The following is a 25,140-nucleotide window of genomic DNA, read 5'->3' as shown; positions in this document are numbered from 1 at the left end:
CTACACTTGGCATAAGATGGCCAATGTATTCTTTCACAAGGGGGAACGTATTTCAAATCTTCAGAGAAAGCTGGAACAATCTCGATCCATATCAATGGAAAACCTGTAGTCCCTTGCCAGTTGAAATATCACGCTAAGGATGTAATATCACTCTGGCATCTTCCTCTGAGCCACAAAGCATTCATCACCAACTGTACTTCAAAGTGTTCACCATATCTTTCTTGGTGCAGCTGTTGTCCTTGAAATGTGTCCTATAAATGCTTGAATTCAGACTGGAGATGTTCACTGTGTGTTGCCTGACCCCTTTCCCTTAATATTAGCTGCACCTGACCATGAGGAATGTGAGGGGCACCTGGAAGTGTCTGTGCCTTATGGGGCAGCGTTGGAACAGTCTGGTGTAACTACTGAAGACAATGGGAGTGGCAGCTGTCAAAAGCAAGAATTATAACTTAACTGATCTGTTCGAAATCTGAAAAAATTTTACTCAGTTATGCCACTGAGAAAGGTTGTGAAAATACAAACACACTCAATAATTCCACAAAAAATAGAACTATAATGCTATTACTTAGTGTGTTATTAAAAGGATTGCACAAATGGTAGATGTTATACTTACTTAGGAACCGCAGCTGAACATGAAGGTGCTCAGTGGCAATGTATCTCTTAACACAAGCTGTATAGCTTATACAATAAATAGTAAGAAAGTAAGAAAACATGTGGCTCTATGTAAGAACATATGACACTCGATACATCAACTAATAGTGACGGTAAACAAGGTTCACATGGAGACTTTTAACATTTGGTTTAAAAATATGATAATTAAAAATCTATGATGAAGTAAAAACTGGATGAGTACATCATAACTGAGGAAAATATTGTGTTTCCTTTTTATGGTTTCAGATGAAAGACATGAGAGAAGAAAGAAAACAGATGATGAAAAGACAGAAACAAGAAATACTATTGTTTCAAATAATATCAGTAGTTGGAAGAACCACCTGATTTGAGCAAATAGTGATCAAATGATCACTGATGATATCACAGATGAGAGAAAGAATGCCCCTCGAGGATTACTGATAGTTTATATTTTACAGCACACACAAATCAGCCTGTGTGACACACAAAATGTTTTAAAGCAAATTTCAATACTTGCAGAGCATTCTTTCTCATATAAATTGAGAGTAGACTGATTTCCTCACTTAATACATTAATGGAAGACCAACAATAATTACATTACTTAAATATAAAATTATAAATAATTCTGGTTGCGTGGAAAATATTTACAAAGCCATCAAAAAGAAATGGCTACAACATCCACGAATATACTATAAACACACAATGGTAGAACATAAAAGGCAGTAAAAAATAAATGCTGCTGTTTACAAACGCTAACACAAACTGAACAGGTAAAAAGTTAAGGAAATATGCCAATATTCAGTCTTAAATACAATCACAGCTATGTTGCACATATTAATATGAATTCTAATGTTAAAACGAAAGAAAAAATATGCACAATACTCCAATGCTCTTAAGTTTTAGGCACCAAATTCAGTAACATCCCTAATACCACATTTTTGTGGAAGGTGATAGCTAATTATGATCAAATGTCAAATGAAGTTTCTTTGGGGTTGTCGATAAAATAACGAAAACATTACAAAACAAAAATTAATAATGTAAACACAATAAATATAACAACAAAAAAGGAAGGTTGAAGATGAAAACTGGCTACTCAGTTCAGATGTAACAATGAAAATATGAATGAACTTATGATTATTTAAAGATATTAATGCAATACTCCAATGTTAGTTGTGAAATGTTATCACAATCAGATCATATATGCCTTATGAATATATGAGACAGCTCCTATGTTCTTTAATGCTCTTATGTAAAATGTAAATATAGCACCAAGTTGCATTTCAATGCACTAACTCACCACAGAAAATTATTAAAACAATTTTCACAGCCAGTAAACAAATGCAACAAAATAAATATTTTTTTTACAATTACAAAAATTTGTACTATTGAACAAGGTTGTCAAAATTTTTTTTTGACAACAAGGCACTTTTAAAAATATACATGATGGCTATCTCTGTTGGATTAAATCAACACTGATTGCACCTCCATATAATATAATGAACTGAGGTGAATCAGATAACAGCCATTCAAGTTTAAAATGAGTTTTTACAACTACTTTCCAAGTTTTATAGGATACACAAAGTAAATATGAATTCCATAAAACAATACCTTAAATGACTAAAGTATTTTCCATTGTTTTACTGCAACTTACTGAGTTCAAATGTTTTCCAGTGCATTTGACAAGCAGGCTATGTATTTTGAGCTTTTAGTCTTAATAAACAGTCTGTACTTCCACCAAACAATCCATGTTTAAGTTACTTTTTTAAAACAAAATTGTCAGTGACAGGACTTCCATTTCTGCAATCACCAGCAAAGCAGTACCTACTCCCTACATCTGCTCAGTGATGCTTATGAACTGTACACCTCCTCAAAATAAGCTTATTGTTTCACTTCTGTACATCTCTTCACAACTGTTGATTCTTTTTACCACTGAAGTAGTTCAGGAGTTACAATTACAACACAGCTACAAAGTCAACAAAGGACACCGCTGTTTGTGGAAAATACTTTATAAATTATATACATGAAATCAGTATCACCTATCTCCAGTCAACTGGTGTCACTTTACAGCAGATTTTCCATGTAGGTTTTATACTATGCCATTAATACAATGCAACATGTAGATTGCTGCTGTCACCTGAATGTAGCATTATCTTTGAAAACTGGGGATTCTGTTCACAGTTTTTTCTTTGGTCATAAAAAAATTTGTTTTACCAGAACTGCTGCATTTTGCTTTCATTATTAGTGTTACATCAGTGCACACATAGCCTGACTATTCTGTGTGCTTTTGAAACACATTGTCCTTATTCAAAGTTATTGATATGTTTCATTCAGCATGTGCGGAAATTACTTTATTGTCGAAGTAATTCTAGAGGTCTTTGGAGTGTACATTTAGTTTCTTCTGTAACAAAGGAAGGCAGTAGTTACTTGTTATTTTACAAGCAATAAATTTTTATTATTCAAGTTACATCATCTTATTTTCCGAGATCTTTATCTTCCTTCATCCTTACACAAGGTACATTTCCCTTAACATGATTTTGAGTCACCTATCATTCCACATGTCACCTATCACTAATTTTCTCTTTCCTCATGTGGTTCTGAAAATTAAGTATACTATTAACTATTTTTGTATGTTAAATTTGTTTTTGGATGGGATCTGCCTTGAGCAAAACACATTTTTTCTCAACTTGCAACTGAATCAGCAGAGTTTTATTTTCTTCTGATTAAACAACAGGGAAAATGCTCTTTACTACTTGTGTGCGGGTGTGTGTTCATAACTGGAGAAGTATCAGCCCAAGTAGTGTACAAGTCAGTTGCCACAAAGACATATCAATGTGTATGTGTGGAAAAAAAGTATGGTATAGAAAAAGACCTATGGTCAATGAAGACACAATTACGTAACCTAATGTTGCTAGTGAAGGAGGACATGCAACTGATGCCTGTGATTTTCAAACAGCTGTATGTTGGTTACGGTTAAGGAGAGGGAAAACATTTTATTTATTTATTTTTTCCTTCCAGAACACTGATACAATCACCCCACAAAGAAAGTTCCTTTCCTCCTCACTCAACCTGAATATAAAAAGTCTTGTCAGTTTTCAAAGTTGCAAATACTATCTTAAAAACTCTCATTTATACAAGTACATCCAGTAAAAAGCATTTATCCAGTTGTTTAATAGAAAGAAAATACGAGCCCACTGATGATGCTGAAACTTCAGCAATACATGTCTGGATAGTAGAAGAAGGCAAAAAATTTGTTTCGCCCACTTGGATCCCGCCCAAAAGCAAATGTATCTCTATGCAGGCAAGGACAGCAGAGCTTCAACCTCAAGATGAATATTTTCTACACTTAAAAATAAATGGAATCATTATAATGTATTAGATTGCTTTAACTTTGTGAAGTATCTGTGAATATGAGTTCACCAGTCTTGCATTAGTAAACAAATGTCACAACTACAGCTCCTGAATGAGGAGAATAAATTTTCTTACTGCAAGCAGAGAAGTAACAACACTTTGCATCTACACATAGAGCTTACATTTGTGGACTTTGACAAAATAACCTTCTTAAAAATTAAACCAATATTCATTTAATTAAGCAAACATTACACATAAATAGAAATGTTGCTTATTTGGCAGACACATTACACTGATCATACTGGAACATTGCACAGTGCTGTTTTGAGTGTCTTCACATCAACATGGCAATGTGGAATTATTCTCCTTGTATTAGTTTTGATACTGATTTCATGTTCAGATTCCTAGCATTGACTGAATGCATGCACCTGGTCACAGATCACTCATTAAGTGCCGAGATTTCGAATTTTGAAAAATATGTTACATTTTTTAGCAAAAACGTTGAAGGTACATAACATGCAGTATCTATCCACCATATTTTCAATACAATAATGAGTCCACTTAAGAGTTAATAAAGCAGTGATATAAAAATTTAAATTATACTGAGAAAGGATGTGCAATTTCCACAAAATGAAATACTTTAGTCCCAAGGTGCATCTCAACTATGTGTCTGATTTCAGTTTCAATTTATCATTGTACACAGTATCAATATGATCCACATTTTGCTTCATGCTTCCATTTCAGAAATAAAAATGGTGAGGCAAGGGCAAAAAACACTTGTTACTGCCTCAAAAAGCTGTACCTTTCAAAGAAAAGTATTTATTAATACTTTTGTCACTAAATATACTTTGGAAATGTGATTTGGCTGTATATTCAACTAATAGATAGTTTTGCTGAAAAAAATCTGGAAATCAGAATGAAAATCCAGGAAAGTTTGTTCCATTTTAATGTTTTCAGCATACTTGGATCACTGTTTCTTTTCTTTATTTTGTTGTAATTTTACATTCTCTAATTATTCCTGTACAGTCCACTCCAGTACAGTCTGTGAATATGTATCATCTTTGCAACTAAAATTTATAATTTTCCATTAACAAACAAATACACAGACTTAAAATCATCTATGCTGGAATATGTATGTGGACTCATGACATTCTAAGCAGTAAATATTTTTATCACACAAGTCCATATTTATGCCCAAGAAATCAGAGTCACTACATCTTCAAATCAGCAACAAAAGGCAAAATGCAGACTTGGGTACTCAATTACTCAACTCAAACACAATATATAATGCTACATTCTGCAAGTATGTGGAATGCATCAGTTTAATAAAACCTCTACACTTACTCAAACATGAGTGTTTAGAGGATGGGTATTTAAGGCTGATTACACACACAGAGGGGAATAAGTGCAGTTAAAAACAGATACAAAATACAACCGCTCTGGATGAAACACATTGCTGAACCCTGATTAATAACTAAAACAGAAGAACCAGGTATCAGCGGTAAGTTCTTTGAAATTATGTTTTAAAGTAGCCTTTTTGGTATTTTATATAGATGGACAAATAATCATATACCTTTTTATTAATATAATTAACCATTATACGCAAAACACACATTCAGTGAGATGTGTTATAGATGACTGTTTCTGACACTCAGCTTTATGAGAGAACTGCAGACCAAACAAGACAGAATATGGAAAGAAAACCAAATTACACTGATACAACCAATCACTGGTTTACTGTTTGCGGTTTCACAAATATTAAAAACTATCTTTTGAACTATATTTAATAGAAACCTTAAGTAAATTACTTACTGAAGCTACTGTCCCAAACTCCAGTGTAATTCCAGTTATTACAGCCATAATTCACAAAGTTTTGTGTGGACTGGTAATAAAATATTCATATTTTTAAAACAATGACTAAATGGTGAAAATACACATTACATCTTACTGGAGCTAGGTGATACACTGGTAAAAACATTGTGTGTGTATAAACATGAATTTTGTCAAAATATTGAAGACTGCCAATCACAGCTGGCTCCATAATATTGCTTTTGTGTTCCATTGTATGTACTTAGTGATCAGTTGCTAAAGCAGAATAATCTTCTAAAAAAAAACAAAAAATGTATTTCTGTCTTTTTTAAAAATAAATAACAGCACAGTCTGTGAATTAAAATGATGGTGGAAGTACAGCAATATTTCTGAAAAATCAGTTTATAAGGGTCATTATAAGTTGAGACAAAAAATGTAGAGGTGCCAAAATACTATCCCTCCAAAGGAGGGAGGGGGAAAAAATACTGTAAAATACTGCAGCAGAACCTGCTTGCCAGTGAACAGATCTATTGTGGTAATATTTTCAGTATTCTATGAAACTATTGTGAAACATCATAAAAATGTATACCTGCACTTGAAGTTTACTTGCATATTGGATGCCTGGTGCCAGTTGAGTTGATGGACTCGAATTTCCTCGCTATTCAAGAAGCCAGTTTTCTGAGAACTATTTGTTGAAAATTTGTATCTTCTGGAAGTAAACTTTCAAAGTGAGTTAACTACCCCACAATTTCAATCTATCTAAAGTCTAAGGGTAGTAATGCTAAATCACAACAATATATACATACACAAACTTCAGAGTTGTGTGTCTTTCACAATCCTTTTGAACACTGTAGAATATATCTTCCTTCAAAAATATTCCACTGCTTTTAAAAATATACTCTTCTAATTGACTGTCAGATTATGATTCACCATTCATGCTGATTAACTGCTTGCAACATGCACATTGCAAACGATATTCACTGTGCAAAAATTGATAGATTTCATTTTGAGGAACTTACTAAAGTAATATAAAAAAGTTTTCATTCAGAAACAGATCTTTCTGTTAATTACTTATTTTTACAAAGTCATACATGCTTCTTGAATGAAGCATTGTATAATAGTTGTATTAAAGAAACTATTTTATGGTGCTTGAGAACAAGTCATGCAACTTATCCATAAAGAAGTTGACAATGTCTGCATTCCTGTATCTTCATGGCAACCAGTACAAAAAGAGGAGATAAAAATCATCCTAATTTGATGAAATAATTCACAAACTAAACAAAACCAGTTTCATTTCTTTGTTGTAGCACAATATTTTCCAGCTTAGCTATGGAACTGCCACAGGCAGCAAAAAATTAGTAACATCTTCAGTCTTCTAAAATTTTGTCGGTTTCAAGACCACTGCGTCTTCTTCAAGTTCACATGAACACACACATTGTTACAAATGTCACAACTTTCTTGGATAACTATGACAAAAATCTCTGAAGTCACAAATACTTCAAATTCAGTCTTTTTCTTGAGCTGCTGTGTTATGATGGTGAAGTATCTACTTCTTCAGTCTTGAATCAAAAATGTTTTTTAGCTGCTCACAGCAGCTAGACATTCATTACACAGCAACACCAAATTAATTAAGATATCTGTCCCAATGACAAACAGCACCAACAGTCAACTAATATTGTTTTTCTCATTCCTGCAGGGTATGCACAGCAAATAAATGTACTTATGTAAGTTAATAGGCTAAAACCTTGTGTGTATCTGGCATGACACTGCCAAACGGAGTAAATGTCAGAAGACTATTCCAACTGTAAACACCACTGCTATGTTAATGGAAGCAGCTATCTGTGATTCCTGGTTTCAACATTAACGTTTTTCTGATTGTAAGTAATGTACTAAACTGTTGTAAAATATTTAGTGCTTATGTTTAGTACACAGGCACTACACTAAAAAGAAAAGAAATTAAACTGCATACTCCAGAGAGGCCTATACATGATTATTTACAGAATAAATAATGAGACAAAATATGGTCTTGTCATACGGTACGACTCCTTGATATTGGTGTTCTTAAATAAGCTGCAACGGTTGGTGATGCATATTAAGCAGCTGAAAGAATTTTTAACAATAAATTGTGAGGAGGTTTTTCCATATTCCTGTATTGCAGGAATTGTGTGTGTGTGTGTGTGTGTGTGTGTGTGTGTGTGTGTGTGTGGTGGGGGTGGGCGTCATGTGTGCTTGAAAACCAAAGAGAAAAAGAGACAGGGACAGGGACAGAGAGAGAGAGAGAGAACACACATTTTATTTTCAGTGCTCCCAGTGATATCTCCTTTGTAAAGGCTGAAATACAAAGATAGCTGCTTCACGAATCACGAACGAAGACTTATAACAATCTCTCCTTTCAATTTCAGTGACGTAAGTCATTACTCAGACTCTTTTTTCAGTAAGAAAATGCTGTGCAAGCCTGCAAGGAAAGAGTATAATTCCTCCACAATAATTCGGTGTCGTTTAAGGCACTAGTGACACCTGTATGAGTGAGAGGTCAACAATTTTACGCTGATAACGATCGATGAACATTCCCGCTGAAGATGGGTTAGCAAAAGTGATGACTGCACGTCGATGCTGTGGCTGCATCTGCACTTTCTGTAAACAAAGAATGTATGACATTATACAGCAACAGGTGCTACACAAAGAAAGAAACTAACAAGCACAAGCGTGTGTGCGTGCGCGCGCACACACACACAAAATACAAACATAGATACCTCAACTGTGCCAACACGCAGGCACATTCTGCGGAGTTTCATTTCATCAGTGTCAACGGAAAGGTTTTCTACTGCAACCGATTTAGATGTTCTTTGTTGGCCTGCTTCAACCTGATTCACTATAACTGTTCGATTTGGAGATGCAACTGCTTGCTGAAATGAGAGCAGGGATTGGACTGTTAGATGCATGTCACTGATATAAAAGAAAAAGATAATAATACAAAGAAACATGAATAAAATATTTTGCTTAACAGAAACAAGAAGCAGGAACATGAAAAGATGTTGAATTTCATTACTCCGGTGTAAAAACGTTTTCACCGAAATGAAAGGGCAAAATAAAGTGTGTGGAAGCATTAGAAGAGAGTAAACATTGTTCCAGTATATCAGTAAATAATAGAGGTAACACATGCAGAGACAATTGACTAGAAAGTATAGCCAATTTATAAGTAAACAGAAACAAAAAGGTCATCTGACAAAAAAAAAAAAAAAAAAAAAAAAAAAAAAGAAAAAAACCACAAGTAAAAAGCAAACAATGAAAAATCTAGGATGGAATAATGACAATATTATGAAAAGGATAGATTTCTACTCACCATATAGTGGAGATGTTACTCACAGATAGGCACAACAAAAAGACTGACAAACAAGTAACACACACACACACACACACACACACACACACACACTCACACACCAACACACGCATGGACACTGTCTCTGGCTGCTGAGGCCAGATAGCGACCAGCTGTGCCTGACGGGAAAAGCAATCTGAGTGGTGTGGATAAGGAGGAGAGTGGGATGGGGAGGTGAGGGACAGCAGGGTAGGCACCAACACCCTACTCTCTCTCTCTCTCTCTCTCTCTCTCTCCCCCTAATGCCCCAGCCTCCTCCTTACCCCCACCACCTGCTTGCCATTTGGCCTCAGCAGAGACAATGATTGTGTGTGTGTGTGTGTGTGTGTGTGTGTGTGTGTGTGTGTGTGTGTGTGTGGTCTAATTCAGAAGGACTTTTTGGCTGAAAATTTACTTTGGCTGTCCTTTTGTTGTGCCTATCTGTGATGCAATATCTGCACTATACGGTGAGCAGCAATCTATCCTTTTCATAATAATGTCAAGAAAAACAAGTCAAAATTATTTAGAACAAAATCCTCACTTTATTTCTCAAGACTGTCTCCATATATTCCTATACATCTGGTTCGTAAAGTTTCCAAGCTTTTTATTTGATCAGAAAAATATATTTTATGTCACACACTGTAAATAAATACAGATGGCCATGATCACTTCCTTGTTTGATGAAAATTTCTTCCTAGTAACACAAAATTTCATTTTAGCAATTATGAAGAAGCCATTCTGAGCTACATCTATAGAACAAAGTGGATGCAGAACCATTTAACTGCTCAAATAATGCACTTCAACTCCTGTTTCAAATTATCTAAGAATGAAGCATAGACATTTCTCCAGTAATCTAACCAAATAATACCTTGCCAATCTCAAGAAATAGTCGTCACCACTTTACAAGAAAACAAAATTGTCTGTGTCTTCTTTGACATAAACTCATCAGCCTAGTCTATTGTACTGAATGGGGTTTCACCTCTATGTGTTTGACAAGGGATCAAAGTTTCATTCACTTTCATGACTAGGTAAAAGAAGTCCTTAAAACTGTAACTAACTATAGCAAAACATTCTTCTGGACGTGTTTTTGGTCAAAAGTCGTCAGAAATCACTGCATCAATTACACACACTGCTCTTTCATACACAATTGGTCAGGCAGTATATTTTGTACTAGTTTAGTTGGCATGTTTATAGTGTCAAATACCCTAGGCATTTTCACTCAGCAGTCTTTCATTCTGCTAGAATGGATCTCAACTGTGGTGACTTCAACTGTGTGGCTGGTATGCATCCGCGGCCATATCTGAACTCAATCCATAAATAAACAAAAATATCTTTTTCTCTCCACATCCTCACAACAGGTGGATCCCTCTCGAAATGATGCCCGAGTGCCCTGTGTCTCCCTTATCATATTCCCACACAATCTATCTTACCTCCATAACTTATAGTTCTGAAAGCTATTATAGTTTTTCTACTTTTGTGTATGATTATGCAGTACACTGATTTTCATTTGCTGGTGGTAAGTAGTTGTAATTTTATAGTTTTCCGAAGTGAAGTTCGAAGTCATAATTTTATAGTTTTATGAAGTATAGTTTTCTTTTGATGCAATTAATGACGTATAGATAATGATAATGGAAATTCCTGGATGGGACAAAATGTAAAATAAAGAAAAGGCAACCACTCCCCTTTAGCAGACTGATGTGCAGTGCACAGACACACGTAACAGAACACTGCCTTAACCAGATTTTGAGCTCTGGTTCTGTTTCTGTCAGAAAGTACACACATTCACATACATAACCACACAGGCACCCAAATGCACAATACTGTGGCTGTGGTGATAATGTCCTTCCACCAAAAGAAGAACTAGAGCTTGAAAAGTAGTTAATAAAGTGTTCTGTTGTGTGTCTCTAGGTGCCACATATCAGTCTGCTAAATACATAACCACACAGGCACCCAAATGCACAATACTGTGGCTGCAGTGATAATGTCCTTCCACCAAAAGAAGAACTAGAGCTTGAAAAGTAGTTAATAATGTGTTCTGTTGTGTGTCTCTAGGTGCCACATATCAGTCTGCTAAAGGTGAGTGATTGTCTTTCCTTTATTTTACATATTAATGTGTAGAGGGGTGATTTGGTTTTAGCACAGATTATGGGCTGCCTGAGGGGTGATAGTGGCTGGAAGCTCCAGTCTCCTCCTCTAAAAGAAAAGGTATGTTACTGTGGACAGTGTTCCAGTTAACAGTTTCTCCCCAGTTCATGGTACCTGACAATGTCCGACGATACACATCCACATCAATACTCCACAAGCCACTGCACGCTGTGTGGCAGAGGGTACCCATGGTCATTTCCTTTCCTGTTCCACTCGTAAATAGAGCGAGGGAAAAATGACCAGTTTTGTCAAGATCTGCAAGTGAACTTGGAGGTTACACTTCTGCAGGTAGACTTATTTTCTTCTAAAGTAACTTCCCATGCTAACAGCAAAAAATAAACTGTCATAATCTGAAAATATGTGGCACAGAGAATTTGCATATCTCAGCTGAGCATGACTGGCATCCATTAAAGCTCAGTATATTACATCACGAAGAAGAGTCTTTTATGATCTTTTTGTGTTTACGGGATGTACTATTATTGAGAAAATATTGGTATGTTATAAAAGTGCTGCTCTGATAGCTTGATGAAGACCCGAGAAGGCTGTGTGTTCTACTAAGAAGGCACATCACTTCACCGTCACTATTAAGACTGGATTTGTTTCTAAGCCTCACCACTGGATTGTCAGTGAATTCACCGTAAATTTTAAATTTTGCAAGTGTCCAAAACGGTAGTATCATGCAAGTTTTTGTTTGTGTGTTGTGTATCCCACAAGGGCTGAAAATATGAAGTGGAATTCTTACAATGTTCCAATTCATAAAAAGGTGGCATGTTATTTTTTTGTTGAAAGAACTTTATTATTAATATAATAGAGGGAAACATTCCACGTGAGGAAAAATATATCTAAAAACAAAGATGATGTGACTTACCAAACGAAAGCGTTGGCAGGTCGATAGACACACAAACAAACACAAACATACACACAAAATTCAAGCTTTCGCAACAAACTGTTGCCTCATCAGGAAAGGGGGAAGGGAAAGATGAAAGGATGTGGGTTTTAAGGGAGAGGGTAAGGAGGCATTCCAATCCCGGGAGTGGAAAGACTTACCTTGGGGGAAAAAAGGACGGGTATACACTCGCGCACACACACACATATCCATCCACACATATACAGACACAAGCAGACATATTTAAGAGCCTCTTTCCTGATGAGGCAACAGTTTGTTGTGAAAACTTGAATTTTGTGTGTATGTTTGTGTTTGTTTGTGTGTCTATCGACCTGCCAGCACTTTCGTTTGGTAAGTCACATCACATCATCTTTGTTTTTAGATGAACTTTATTATTATGTTTACTTATGCTGCGCAACACAAAACTCTTTACATTGAGTGTGAATTCATGACAGGAAATTAAACAAAACACAAAATATCAGCCCATGAGTATCTCATTTTACATTGCTTTCCCACGACTGGAGGACAGCCGTTTAGCAAAGAAATTAATCTCAGAACAGCAGTAAAAGGTACCAGTATGGCAGAAGCGGAATATTGTTTTGCAACTTCATGAAGCTAAATGATTTAAAATGGAGGTTCTTTAACTACAGGGCAAAAATAGTGGTGCTCCTACAAAACATGAGGCAGTTCAGCTGCAGGGTTGTTGCCAACTTTACCTTTATAAATGATAATATGTGTATGAGAATGAACATATATCCTGAATATCAAACAATGGAAATTCTGTTAGGAATATCAACAATGTAGGAAAAGACGGACTGAAGATGACACATCAAGTCTGCAACTTGATGTGTCTTCTTTCATGTTCATATATCCTGAATATGTAGATGTCCATTGCCTCAAAAGTTATAGACTGTACACACAAAACCTATGAGGTAAGTTAGGTATGTGCTTAGAAAATGGATAGACATTTACTGCTTTCCACATATAATACAATAATTCTTCTTAACTATGTTTTCGGATGAACTTTTACTGTTGTATTAGTTACACTTGAATTTTGCTCACAAGTGAAGTTGACATATTGTATGATAACAGATGGCAAACATTAATAAATTTCAAGGCAGTTTAATACATAGCATTGTGCAATACCTCTTCTTTTTCGAATTCAGGATGGTCTATCTAGATCGCAGTGCCCTCATTTTTGTCTGTGAGGGGATGCACACGGTGGAATGGCTCAAGGACAAGGTGCCCATGATATCCCAATGGGAAGATGCGAAGCTGCTGGTTAAGACAGTAGCGAAGCTTCTTAAGACCGCAAAGATATCAATACCGGTACCATAGATCCTTAAGGAAGTCTCTCCTAAAACTCTGTTCGAGAAAATAAGATTCTATTGGAGAGTGATCAACCAGAAGGTTTCACCAGAAGGATGAACCCTGGTAGTGGAGGTCGGAGAGAAGTCCCTGAAGGTGATGAGGGAGCAGGACCTGAAATTGTTTTTAGGGTTCTCGCAGGCCACCGTCAGGGTTCTCAAAGACAGCAGCAAGATGGAGACTCGAAGTGCTGCAGATTAATCTGCAGCACAGTAAAGGAACCTCTGCTGCCCTGAGTCGCTTCCTGGGTAGGCAGGAAGTGGATGTGGCCCTGATACAAGAACCCTATTTATATAAAATGGGTGTATCGGGCCTCGATGGCACTGGAGGTAAGCTGATTTATGCTAGAAATCTAAGAAACTCCAAAACATGCATCTATGTAAGCAATGGAATTTCTTTCATGCCAATGATGGATTTCTGCTCAAGGGACCTAGTGAACATTAAAATGCAGCGATGTGAGGAAGGTATCACGAGGGAAATTATTTTGGCCTCAGCATACCTTCCTTAAGAAGACAGTTCTCTTCCACCTCTGGAAGTGAGGAGACTGGTAGAGGGTTGCCATCGCCAAGGTAACCAACTGCTGGTGGGATGCGACGCCAATGGCCACAACCTAGTGTGGGGCAGCAAGGACACCAACAGCAGAGGTAAGTACCTTCTTGAATTTCTTTTAGCTAACAACTTGGAGGTCCTGAACAGGGGCAATGAACCTACATTCAGGAATAACAGAAGGGAAGAAGTAATTAATGTAACTTTTGGTTCCATGATGACAGGCAGCTATGTCAAACAATGGCATGTGGTGTTAGAGCCATCCTCATCGGACTACATGTACATAAAATTCAAGGTTGAAATGGGAATCAGACAGACAATGACCTATAGGAAACCCAGGAAAACAGACTGGGAGACATACAAGAGGGACCTTGACTTAGGCTTATCGGAAATTAAAACCTCAATAAGGAATTAAGTAGAGTCTGAAGAAGTAGCAGAGGCTGTTACCTCTGTCATAGTAACCTCATATCAGGACAACTGCACAATCACCAAGAAGTACACAAATATGGTTGGTTGTTTTGGGGAAGGAGACCAGACAGCGAGGTCATCGGTTTCATCAGATTAGGGAAGGACGGGGAAGGAAGTCGGCCATGCCCTTTGAAAGGAACCGTCCCGGCATTTGCCTGGAGCGATTTAGGGAAATCACGGAAAACCTAAAGCAGGATGGCCGGATGCAGGATTGAACCGACGTCCTCCCGAATGTGAGTCCAGTGCCTAACCACTGCACCACCTCGCTCGGTAAGTACACAAATAGGAATGTGCGTTGGTGGAATAACAACTTGGAAATTCAAAGGAAACAGGTACGAAGACTGTTTAACATTGAGAGACAAAGGTCAATGGGCTAAATATCATGAGGCCCTTGTCAACTACAACCTTGCAATCAGACAAGCAAAGAAGACATCCTGGGAGGCATTCTGTGAGGAAGTGGAGAGCACGGCTGCTCAAGCCAGACTTCACAGAATCCTCACAGAGTACCAATCAATCCAGAAGGTACGTTGAGGAAGGAGGATGGGGAATATACAAAGACAGCACATGAGACACTGGAACCGTTCCTCAAAACTCACTTTTCTCAATATGCTCTGCCAGATAACACAAACCAGTATGTGATCCCAGAGGGACAACGGTTCTCAGGCACTCGAAGAGAGTACTGGGAATCAGTCAAGGAGTGTGTGGACTTTAATAAAATCCAATGGGCGATTGGAACATTCCAACCGCTCAAGTCACCTGGCCCAGATGGAATTTTTCCAGCTCTCCTGCAACAGACAAGAGAGAATCTCATAAGAGTCCTATGCAGGTTATTCAGGGTTAGCCTAGCAGTATGAATCATTCCCAATGCTTGGGGGGCAGTGAAGGTTGTCTTCATTCCAAAGCCAGGGAGAAAGAATTGATCATACCAAGGCTAAGGATACGAGACCAATCAGTTTGTCCTCCTCCATTTTCAAAACACTGGAAAAACTGGTTTTGTATATGTTGGGGAGAGGAGGCTAATTAGGGCACCCCTACATTCAAATCAACATGCATATCAACCAGGTAAATCATGTGAGACAGCTCTCCAACAACTCGAAGAGAGGGTGGAGAAAGCACTTCACTTACACAAGAAATAGCCCTCTGCATCTTCCTGGATATTGAGGGGGGGCTCCAAAATAACATGACCTTTGATTCCATGGTAAGGGCAGCAGAGATGCATGACCTAGGGACCAGGGCCATGCTTAGTGGAAGGAAGGTAGAGGCTACCACGATGAACGAAAAGATGGTAATTAATACTACTAGAGGCTGCCCACAAGGAGGAGTTCTGTCCCCTTTATTGTGGAATCTAGTGGTGAAGGAACTCATTGAGGAACTAAATTCCAGACAGTGCTTCTGACAAGGATACGCAGATGACCTTGTCATAGTAATACTTGGCAAATTTACTGACACAGCTAGAAATATGGCGCAACGAGGATTGGACATTGTGCAAAATTGGTGCATTGAACAGTATCTGAGGTTGAATCCTAAGAAGACTGTTGTGGTGCCATTTACAAAGAAGCATATCCAACCTCAAGTTGGAATCTAAAGCTCTTCAATGAAACTCTACTTGTGAAGGGGATAGTGAAATATCTAGAGGTAACCTTAGAATAGAAGCTAACATGGACCCCTCATATTAAGAATATCTGCTCCAAGGCAAAAACTACTCTAGTGAGTACCAGAAGAGCTTGTGGTTAAAACTGGAGCCTAAACCCCAGAGGTATGCAATGGATATACACCACAGTGGTTAGACCTAGGATTTACTATGGAGCAGGAGTGTGGTGGAAGAAGGTAGAACAGTGGGTTGCAGCTAAGGAGCTTGCTAAGGTGCAGAGACTGGCCTGCTTAGCCGTAACAGGCGGAATTAGCAGCACACCAACCGCTGGGTTGGAAGCCATGCTGGACATGCCTCCACTACACCTTTGGGTCAAGATGGAAGCAGCAACTGGGGCATACAGACTTAAAACTGGCAAAAACTGGAACTGATCGGGATATCCAGAATCACACACTAACATAGTGGGGAAATGCCTGCCAACTATATAATAACTCCCAACTACTTCAACAAGCCTTACAATATAATAACCGGAAGCAGGGAGCAGTGGGAAAAATCAGTTCGACACCGTACAGGGGACATTGTTTGGTTCATTGATGGGTCGAAATCAGACTAAGACATAGGGGCAGGGGTGTATGGGGTTCAGCCAAGACTGGAGGGCGTCATCTCTCTAGGAAAACTGGCCTCTGTATTCCAAGCTGAAATTACTGCAATCAGGGCATGTGTGGAGGAAAATATGCATAGGTGCTACAATGACCGTAGCATTTACATCTATTCAGACAACCAGGCAGTCCTGAAATCACTGGCAGCTCCTTCAACAAGATCTAAAATTGTTGCAGAATGCCACAGGACTCTGGTGGAGCAAGGGGGAAGCAATAGGGTAAACCTAGTGTGGGTCCCTGGCCACTCAGAGATCTGTGGCAATGAACAAGCAGACAGATTGGCCAGGATGGGGGCAATGACTCCATTTGTTGGATCGCAACCTATCCCGACAATCAGCAAGGCTATGATCAAACTGGAACTACAGAAATGGCTCAGGAAACAGCACGTAGAGTATTGGACCAAGGTCCATAAACAAAAACATGGCAAGGTAATGATGCCCAAGCCATGTTTTAAAAGAAGCTCTGTAATCCTGGGACTGAACAGGAAGAGAGATCAAACTCATGACTGGACTGACGACCAGCTGTGGGAAGTTCAAAAAAACACCTACACACAATGGGTATAATGGAAGAAGACCCTAAATGTAGGATCTGTGATGAGGTTGACGAAACTGCATCACACCTAATCTTCGAATGCATGGCATTGGAGAACAAAATATACAGAATCTTCGAGACAACTAAACCTGAAGAAATTGTGTCTAACAAAAAACTGGTAAAGGAACTCCTTGCACCATTTAAGGGCATTGGTTGGCTTTACTAGATATACAGGGAGTGATACCGCACAATGAACTCGGTTTCAGTGCGGGCAGTGGCGGGTTAGACCTAAGCTGTTTTAGCTTCCCTGTCAAAATCAAATAAAAAATGTTAAATATGCCTCCTTTGTGGGGCAGAGGGTTCAGACAATCTGCGTTGTCATTTCATGAATAACTAACCTGTCCTTGCAAGGTAGTACTCTTCTGAATAACCACTCTTTGCTGTTGTTGACCTGTGAGCAACTGAACACCAGTTCCGGATGATGCACCACGGAGGACCACTTTTCGTGCTTGTAGCTGTTGCTGGCCTACTACTGTGACTCTCTTTGGGTTCACCACTGTGGCGGTACCTGATGCCTGCTGGGATGGCGCCCTCACAATGCGTCCAGGTTGCATTCCTGGAGCGGATTTCGATGCTGCTGGTCCACCAATCTTGTAACACAAAATTATAAGAGTCATTTTTAGAAAAACAGGAAAATATAAATGGTTTTCAAGTTACAATCAACAGATTCCAGTTAATCACATCTCAACTGTTTTCAACAGTAGCTAAAAAAGAGACGTTGCCAAACTGGGCTCTTTTCAAATGATACGAGAACAGAACACTTGCAACACAGCTGGAGACTGTTGAACTGACTCTACAATTGATATAAAGTTCTTTAAAATTTCTATAAGGAACTTGTCGTGTCAATAATCACAAACAGCATTTTCTAACAATTTAAAGATAAATAATCATATAAAACTAACTAAGCAGCGTCTGATGCATTTGACTGGAAAGTATATTGCACAAAATTCTTGCTTACAGGTAGGAAAGCAAACTAAAGGTATATTAATCAAAGAAGGCAATACACCGATGGAAAAAATCCGAACATCAAGAAATAATTAATGTAGAGTAAATGAAATTTCAGGAAACATTTGTCTAGGTAACGTGCTTAAGTGATTAATGTTGTAAGATCACAGGTTAAAGTAAGTGCAATAAAAGCCATTGCAAATGTGAAATGCTGGTACATCAATAACCAGTGTAATTGCCAGCATGTCAAATGCTAGCATGCAAACATGCATGCATTGTGCCGTATACATGCTGGATGTCAGTTCGTGCCAAGGAGTTCCATGCCTGGTTGAGGTTGATTGCTGGCCCTCAACTGGTCTCCTCCTAACCAATACACAGCCATCACTGGCAATGAGGCACAAATGTCTTTCATCAGAAAGCACAATAGTTTTCCACTATGCCCTCTAATCAGCTCTCGCTTGACACCACTAAGTCAAAAATGACAATGGTTTGAGTTCACTGGAATGCATGATACAGGGTGTCTGGCTCAGAGCTGTCCTTGAAGTAACTGATTTGCAACAGTTCATTGTGTCACTGTGATGCCAACTGCTGCTCAAATTGCTCCTGCAGTCACAGTATGATGTGCCACAGCCAAACACAGAATATGATGGGCTTCCCTCTCCGTAGTGCCACGTGGCAGTCTGGAACTCGGGCTTCTTGCAACCGTACCTTCCCGTGATCACCACTGCCAGCAATCATTTACAGAGGCTACTTTCCCGCCAAGGCTTTCTGCAATAATGGGGAAGGAACATTCAGCTTCTCATAGCCCTATTACAAGATCTCTTTCAAACTCGGTGAGCTGCTGATAAGATATCGTCATCATCTTATAGGCATGCTTGACTATCAACAACTCACAATGTCCAATCTCAGAGGTAACTATAGCTCGCGCCATTATGACGGCGGCCGAGTTTAGTTTCGTTCTGTGCATCTGACGTCACAAAACACAGTCAGGCAATGAACAGAGAATGACGTTGCCAGAGCTCGACTGCAGTGCAGAGCACGGACGAGTGTCTTCAGTTTTAGAAACGTTCAGTCATAAATGAAGTAATTGAGCAAAAGCAATGTCTTGATAGCAGACTTTCTTTTATAGAAAGTTTGAAAAAAGCTTTCTTTATAACAACTGCTTCATATTCTATTAATTAATTAAACCAAACAAGCAATAAGCCTCCTAATTCAGGCGATAGCAAGGACAGGTGTTTGTATCATTTTCACTAACTGCTTTTTCCCAATAAAGAACAGCGGTAATTGTTTATTTCCTATTGTACTTCGACAAAACATGAGTAATTCATAGTCATACCAACAGTGTTATTCATGTTATCTGTTTTGTTTGTATATCTTCTCTTCCGCAGTCGCTGTTTTACTATTCATATTGAGATATATTCTTTTGCGACAGTATTAAAAGTATTATTTAGAGCAGAATTTTGGCTCGTACGTTGCCGAGCTACTTGATTGTCTGACGCAATTCTTTGCTTCGCTGCTTTGGCAACATCATCATATTCAATATCTTCGTCTGCTGATCTATGTTTTGGCAAGTATTTGCTGTCCATTGTGACAAACACAAATTGTTTGTGCACTGCGCCTTACTGACGATATATTTTAGTTTCTATGTTTTATTACATCCACAATTCAGTTATGTGTCCTCGCCAACTTTATTTTAATCAGAACTTTTTAGAAAAAAGCGAAATGACTCTGGTATAAATAAAACTTTTATTACAGTCGCGAAAGACGGAATATTTCTCAATATTACATACGACACCTCTCTGGTACTTAAATGAGATCTTGTTATACAGTAAATTTTATATGAAATTTAGGTATCTTGTCCACATTTCATTCTCAACACTGTGGCAACTAAAATCGACCATACGGAAAGTATACGCTATGGACTTTTACCTCTGCAAACTCTTCAAAATTTCATGCGATGATTTACTACATTGAATGCTGCACAATAACTGCACTGAACATCGAAACAAAATTAAGTCATTAATGGGGGGAAGGTATCAGTCAAGAAGATGTGTAAAAATCAAATTTTTGGGCCGAATAGTTTTTGTGAAATCGAATGATAAGTGCAAAGCAGTCGGAACACCACGTGTCTGCACAGTCGAGCAGTGCAGTGATGACAAAATCACGCACAGTGCAGAATGCGGGGGAAACGTCTCTGTAGCAGTGTAAGGGTTAATGCGGCTGCGGTGGCTTTACTTCATGAACTGCGCGCTCCCCCTACATGTAAGTTTGCGAACTATACTATACCGTGGCACTGCTTCTATTGGCGCTTGCGTCATTTGCAACTGGCAATGCAGCAATCTCCCGCGTCTGGGTGGGCATGCGCGAGCAGCCAAGATAAAAGAATTGAACTATAATGCTTAACGGTTACAGTGCTTATGTAAAGAAAGCCTGATTTGTATCTTCATAGTAGCACTACTAGTGTCACTCTTACACGACTGGTGTGAAATTCGAATAGCCTTCTTTTGGATGTAGAAATATGCCAACCAACTTTCGTTTATCTCAGTCTTCTTCTTGCTATTAATGCCAGACGTGGTTGACGACAGTGAAACCGCTGTCACATTTCAGCATTGTTTGAAATGATCGGTAAAGCTGCGCTACTCCCTTCAACGCCACCTAGGAAAAAAGCCTACACATGCAAGCTGAGTAGGCTTTGTTCCTAGGTGGTGTTGCTTCCTTTGCTAGTCAGCACAATACCCTTTGTTGCCTGTGCCATTACTGTTTTCGTAACTATTCTGCGCAGTGCAAGGTTTGGCTTATGTATCTCAATGCATCCTTATAGTGATGTCTATAATTATAGACTTTGTGAGGAAGACTTGACTGCAGTATGAAGTGGTTCCTGATTAGTGACAAACATTATCAACATGGTCTGTCAACTGATGGATGGGACAGGGATACTCTAAAGGCGAAAACGAGAAGTATGACGATAACTATTTATTGCTAGGCTTCACAAACACTACATTCAATGGTGAAGAATGTCTGCAGTGTGTAGTTTGTCTAACAATTTCAGCTGCTGATAGCATGAAACCTAACAAGAGACATTTTGAAACCAAACATCCTGAATTAACGGGAAGACCAAAAGATTTGTGTTTGTCAGGAAACTAAATGTTTTATTATCAACCCAAGAACTTTGCTAGAACAACGAATGATACGTCTAAGGCTCTTTTAGCCTCTTATCAGATTTCCCATAGAATTGCTAAACGCAAGAAACTACACAGGGTTGCAGAAACTCTGATTTTACCAGCAGCAATTCATATAGTTTCAACAATGTTTGGCGACTCATTTGCTCAACAGTTGAAAAGTGTTCCTGTCTCGAATGACACATTGCGTAGAAGAATTTCAGATATTTCTGATGATTTAGTTGAGCATTTAATCGATAAATTGTGCAACAACTATTTTGCACTTCAAGTGGACAAAGCAACTGACATTCATAAAGATGCTAATTTGATTGCTTATGTTCATTTCTCCTGACAAAACTCTACCATCTGGTGAGCAAGATGTATGAAACAGGCGAAGTACCCTCAGACTTCAAGAAGAATATAATAATACCAATCCCAAAAAAAGCAGGTGTCGACAGATGTGAAAATTACCGAACAATCAGTTTAATAAGCCACAGCTGCAAAATACTAACACGAATTCTTTACAGACAAATGGAAAAACTAGTAGAAGCCGACCTCGGGGAAGATCAGTTTGGATTCCGTAGAAATACTGGAACATGTGAGGCAATACTGACCTTACGACTTATCTTAGAAGAAAGATTAAGGAAAGGCAAACCTACGTTTCTAGCATTTGTAGACTTAGAGAAAGCTTTTGACAATGCTGATTGGAATACTCTCTTTCAAATTCTAAAGGTGGCAGGGGTACAACACAGGGAGCGAAAGGCTATTTACAATTTGTACAGAAACCAGATGGCAGTTATAAGAGTCGAGGGACATGAAAGGGAAGCAGTGGTTGGGAAAGGAGTAAGACAGGGTTGTAGCCTCTCCCCGGTGTTATTCAATCTGTATATTGAGCAAGCAGTAAAGGAAACAAAAGAAAAATTCGGAGTAGGTATTAAAATCCATGGAGAAGAAATAATAACTTTGAGGTTCGCCGATGACATTGTAATTCTGTCAGAGACAGCAAAGGACTTGGAAGAGCAGTTGAGCGGAATGGACAGTGTCTTGAAGGGAGGATATAAGATGAACATCAACAAAAGCAAAACGAGTATAATGGAATGTAGTCGAATTAAGTCGGGTGATGTTGAGAATATTAGATTAGGAAATAAGACACTTAAAATAGTAAAGGAGTTTTGCTATTTGGGGAGCAAAATAACTGATGATGGTCGAAGTAGAGAGGATATAAAATGTAGACTGGCAATGGCAAGGAAAGCGTTTCTGAAGAAGAGAAATTTGTTAACTTCGAGTATAGATTTAAGTGTCAGGAAGTCATTTCTGAAAGTATTTGTATGGAGTGTAGCCATGTATGGAAGTGAAACATGGACGGTAAATAGTTTGGACAAGAAGAGAATAGAAGCTTTCGAAATGTGGTGCTACAGAAGAATGCTGAAGATTAGATGGGTAGATCACATAACTAATGAGGAAGTATTGAATAGGATTGGGGAGAAGAGTAGCTTGTGGCACAACTTGACCAGTAGAAGGGATCGGTTGGTAGGACATGTTCTGAGGCATCAAGGGACCACCAATTTAGGATAGAGTAGCATGGAGAGCTGTATCAAACCAGTCTCAGGACTGAAGACCACAACAACAAACAACATGTTCATTTCGTTGACGAATTTAACATTCAAGAGGAATTTCTTTTCTGTGAACCAATAGAGAAAACAGCTACAGCTGAAAGCCTTTTTGACATGCTCAATACTTTTTTTAATCAAAACGGTATATCATGGAATCGGTGCATTGGAGTCTGCACAGACGGAGCTCACTCAATGTCTGGAATTCGTGGTGGATTGCAAGTGAAAGCTAAAGCTGTAGCTCTTGATGCTGTATGGTCTCTGGTCTCACTGAATAATACCGAGAGACTCTGGCCACTAAAGAATTTAGTCCACCCCTTCACAAAGTTCTGCAAACGGTTATACAAACAGTTAATATTATTAAGGCAAAATCTATAAATTGGAGGCTTTTTGAAGTGCTATATGAGGAGATGGGTGCTGAACACACTCAGTTGCTCTTTATGATTGATCGCTTTTTAGGAGTAAAGTATTGAAAAGTCAGTCACTTTTTGGCAGACTGTTTCAAGAACGGAGATCTTTTATTTAAAGTGGTTTACCTCACTGATATTTTTGAGAATGTAAATATTCTTAACACTTCACTTCAATGTAATCAGGCAACTGTACTATCGTGGAATGAAAAGGTGAAGGTGGTCATAAATAAATTAGAGCTGTGGAAAAACTGAATACAGAGAGGCATACTACACTCATGCTCATAAATTAAGGATAATTGCAGAATGTGGTGCCACACAACGTGGCACTACACAAAACTGGCACTAATAGCATAGGCACATAGGGAACACACACGACACATGTCTGTTAAGTCCACAGTATTGGTGATAAGTTGAGAAAACCATCCCGAAACACTTGTGCTGCAAAACACCACTGTTTCTTGCGAATGTACCCTGATATCAATATGGGATATGATCACCATGCATACGTACAGACCGCACAATGAGTTGGCATACTCTGGATCAGATGGCCGAGCAGCTGCTGGTGTATAGCCTCCCATTCTTGCACCAGTGCCCGTTGGAGCTCCTGAAGTTTACTAGGTGTTTGAAGATGAGCAACTATAAGTCAACCGAGAGCATCCCAGACGTGCTTGATGGGGTTTAGGTCTGGAGAACAGGCAGGCCACTCCATTTGCCTGATATCTTCCATTTCAAGGTACTCCTCTACGATGGCAGCTCGATGGGGCTGTGCATTATTATCCATCAGGAGGAAGGTGGGACACAGTGCACCCTCGAAAAGGCGGACATACTGGTGCAAAATGATGTCCAGATACACCTGACCTGTTACAGTTCCTCTGTCAAAGACATGCAGGGGTGTATGTGCACCAATCATAATCCCACTCCACACCATCAAACCACGACCTCCATACAGGTCTCTTTCAAGGACATTAAGGGGTTGGTATCTGGTTCTTGGTTACGCCAGATGAAAACTGGCAAGAATCACTGTTCAGACTATACCTGGACTCGTCCACGAACATAACCTGGGACCACTGTTCCAATGACCATGTACTGTAGACTGTGTGTCTGGAGACAACTGTTCCAGTGGCTGCGGTAAGATAGCGAGCAAGGCTACCTGCAGTACTCTGTGGCCTTCTGCAGGCACTGATGGTGAGATATCGGTCTTCTTGTGGTGTTGCAAACTGTCCCATACTGTAGCGGCTGGACACATTTCCTGTTTGCTGGAATCGTTTCCATAATCTTGAGATCACACTTTGTGGCACACAGAGGGTCCGTGCTACAACCTGCTGTGTTTGACCAGGCTCCAGCCGCCCTAGTATTCTACCCCATTAATATGTATTCTTTGAGCCATTTTCAACACACATTCACCATCAGCACGTCTGAAAACATCTGCACACTTACTCGCTGCACCGTACTCTGACATGCACCAACACACCTCTGTGTATGTGGACTGCTGCCAGCGCCAATGCACCACATGGTCATACCCCAAGGTGCTTTAAACCCGTAAACCACCCACCAGAGCATTGTTTCACCATGTATCAGCATTATTCTTAATTTATGAGCATGAGTGTAGATATGT

At 38.8% G+C, this 25,140-nt stretch overlaps 1 protein-coding gene across 2 annotated transcripts in view; it reads right to left on the bottom strand.

Annotated features, from left to right (window-relative positions):
- Positions 1-25,140, bottom strand: part of LOC124805047 (formin-like protein 20) — a 241,223-nt gene that overhangs the window by 13,638 nt on the left and 202,445 nt on the right. Inside the window, exons 15-18 of one of the 2 annotated variants that reach the window (XM_047265468.1) lie at positions 17,741-17,992; positions 8,541-8,693; positions 6,594-8,421; positions 6,377-6,496 (exon numbers count right to left, since the gene is read on the bottom strand). In XM_047265468.1, coding sequence (XP_047121424.1) covers positions 8,287-8,421; positions 8,541-8,693; positions 17,741-17,992 — 540 coding nt within the window. In that variant the 3' untranslated portion in view covers positions 6,377-6,496; positions 6,594-8,286. Of the gene's footprint in view, positions 1-6,376; positions 8,422-8,540; positions 8,694-17,740; positions 17,993-25,140 lie in introns of both variants that reach the window. The other variant, XM_047265467.1, reaches the window with a different exon arrangement.

Source organism: Schistocerca piceifrons, chromosome 7 (assembly GCF_021461385.2).
Source record: "Schistocerca piceifrons isolate TAMUIC-IGC-003096 chromosome 7, iqSchPice1.1, whole genome shotgun sequence".
Classification (NCBI taxonomy): domain Eukaryota; kingdom Metazoa; phylum Arthropoda; class Insecta; order Orthoptera; family Acrididae; genus Schistocerca; species Schistocerca piceifrons.
The sequence above is the reverse complement of the archived record's forward strand: the minus strand, read 5'-3'. Positions and strand labels throughout refer to the sequence as shown.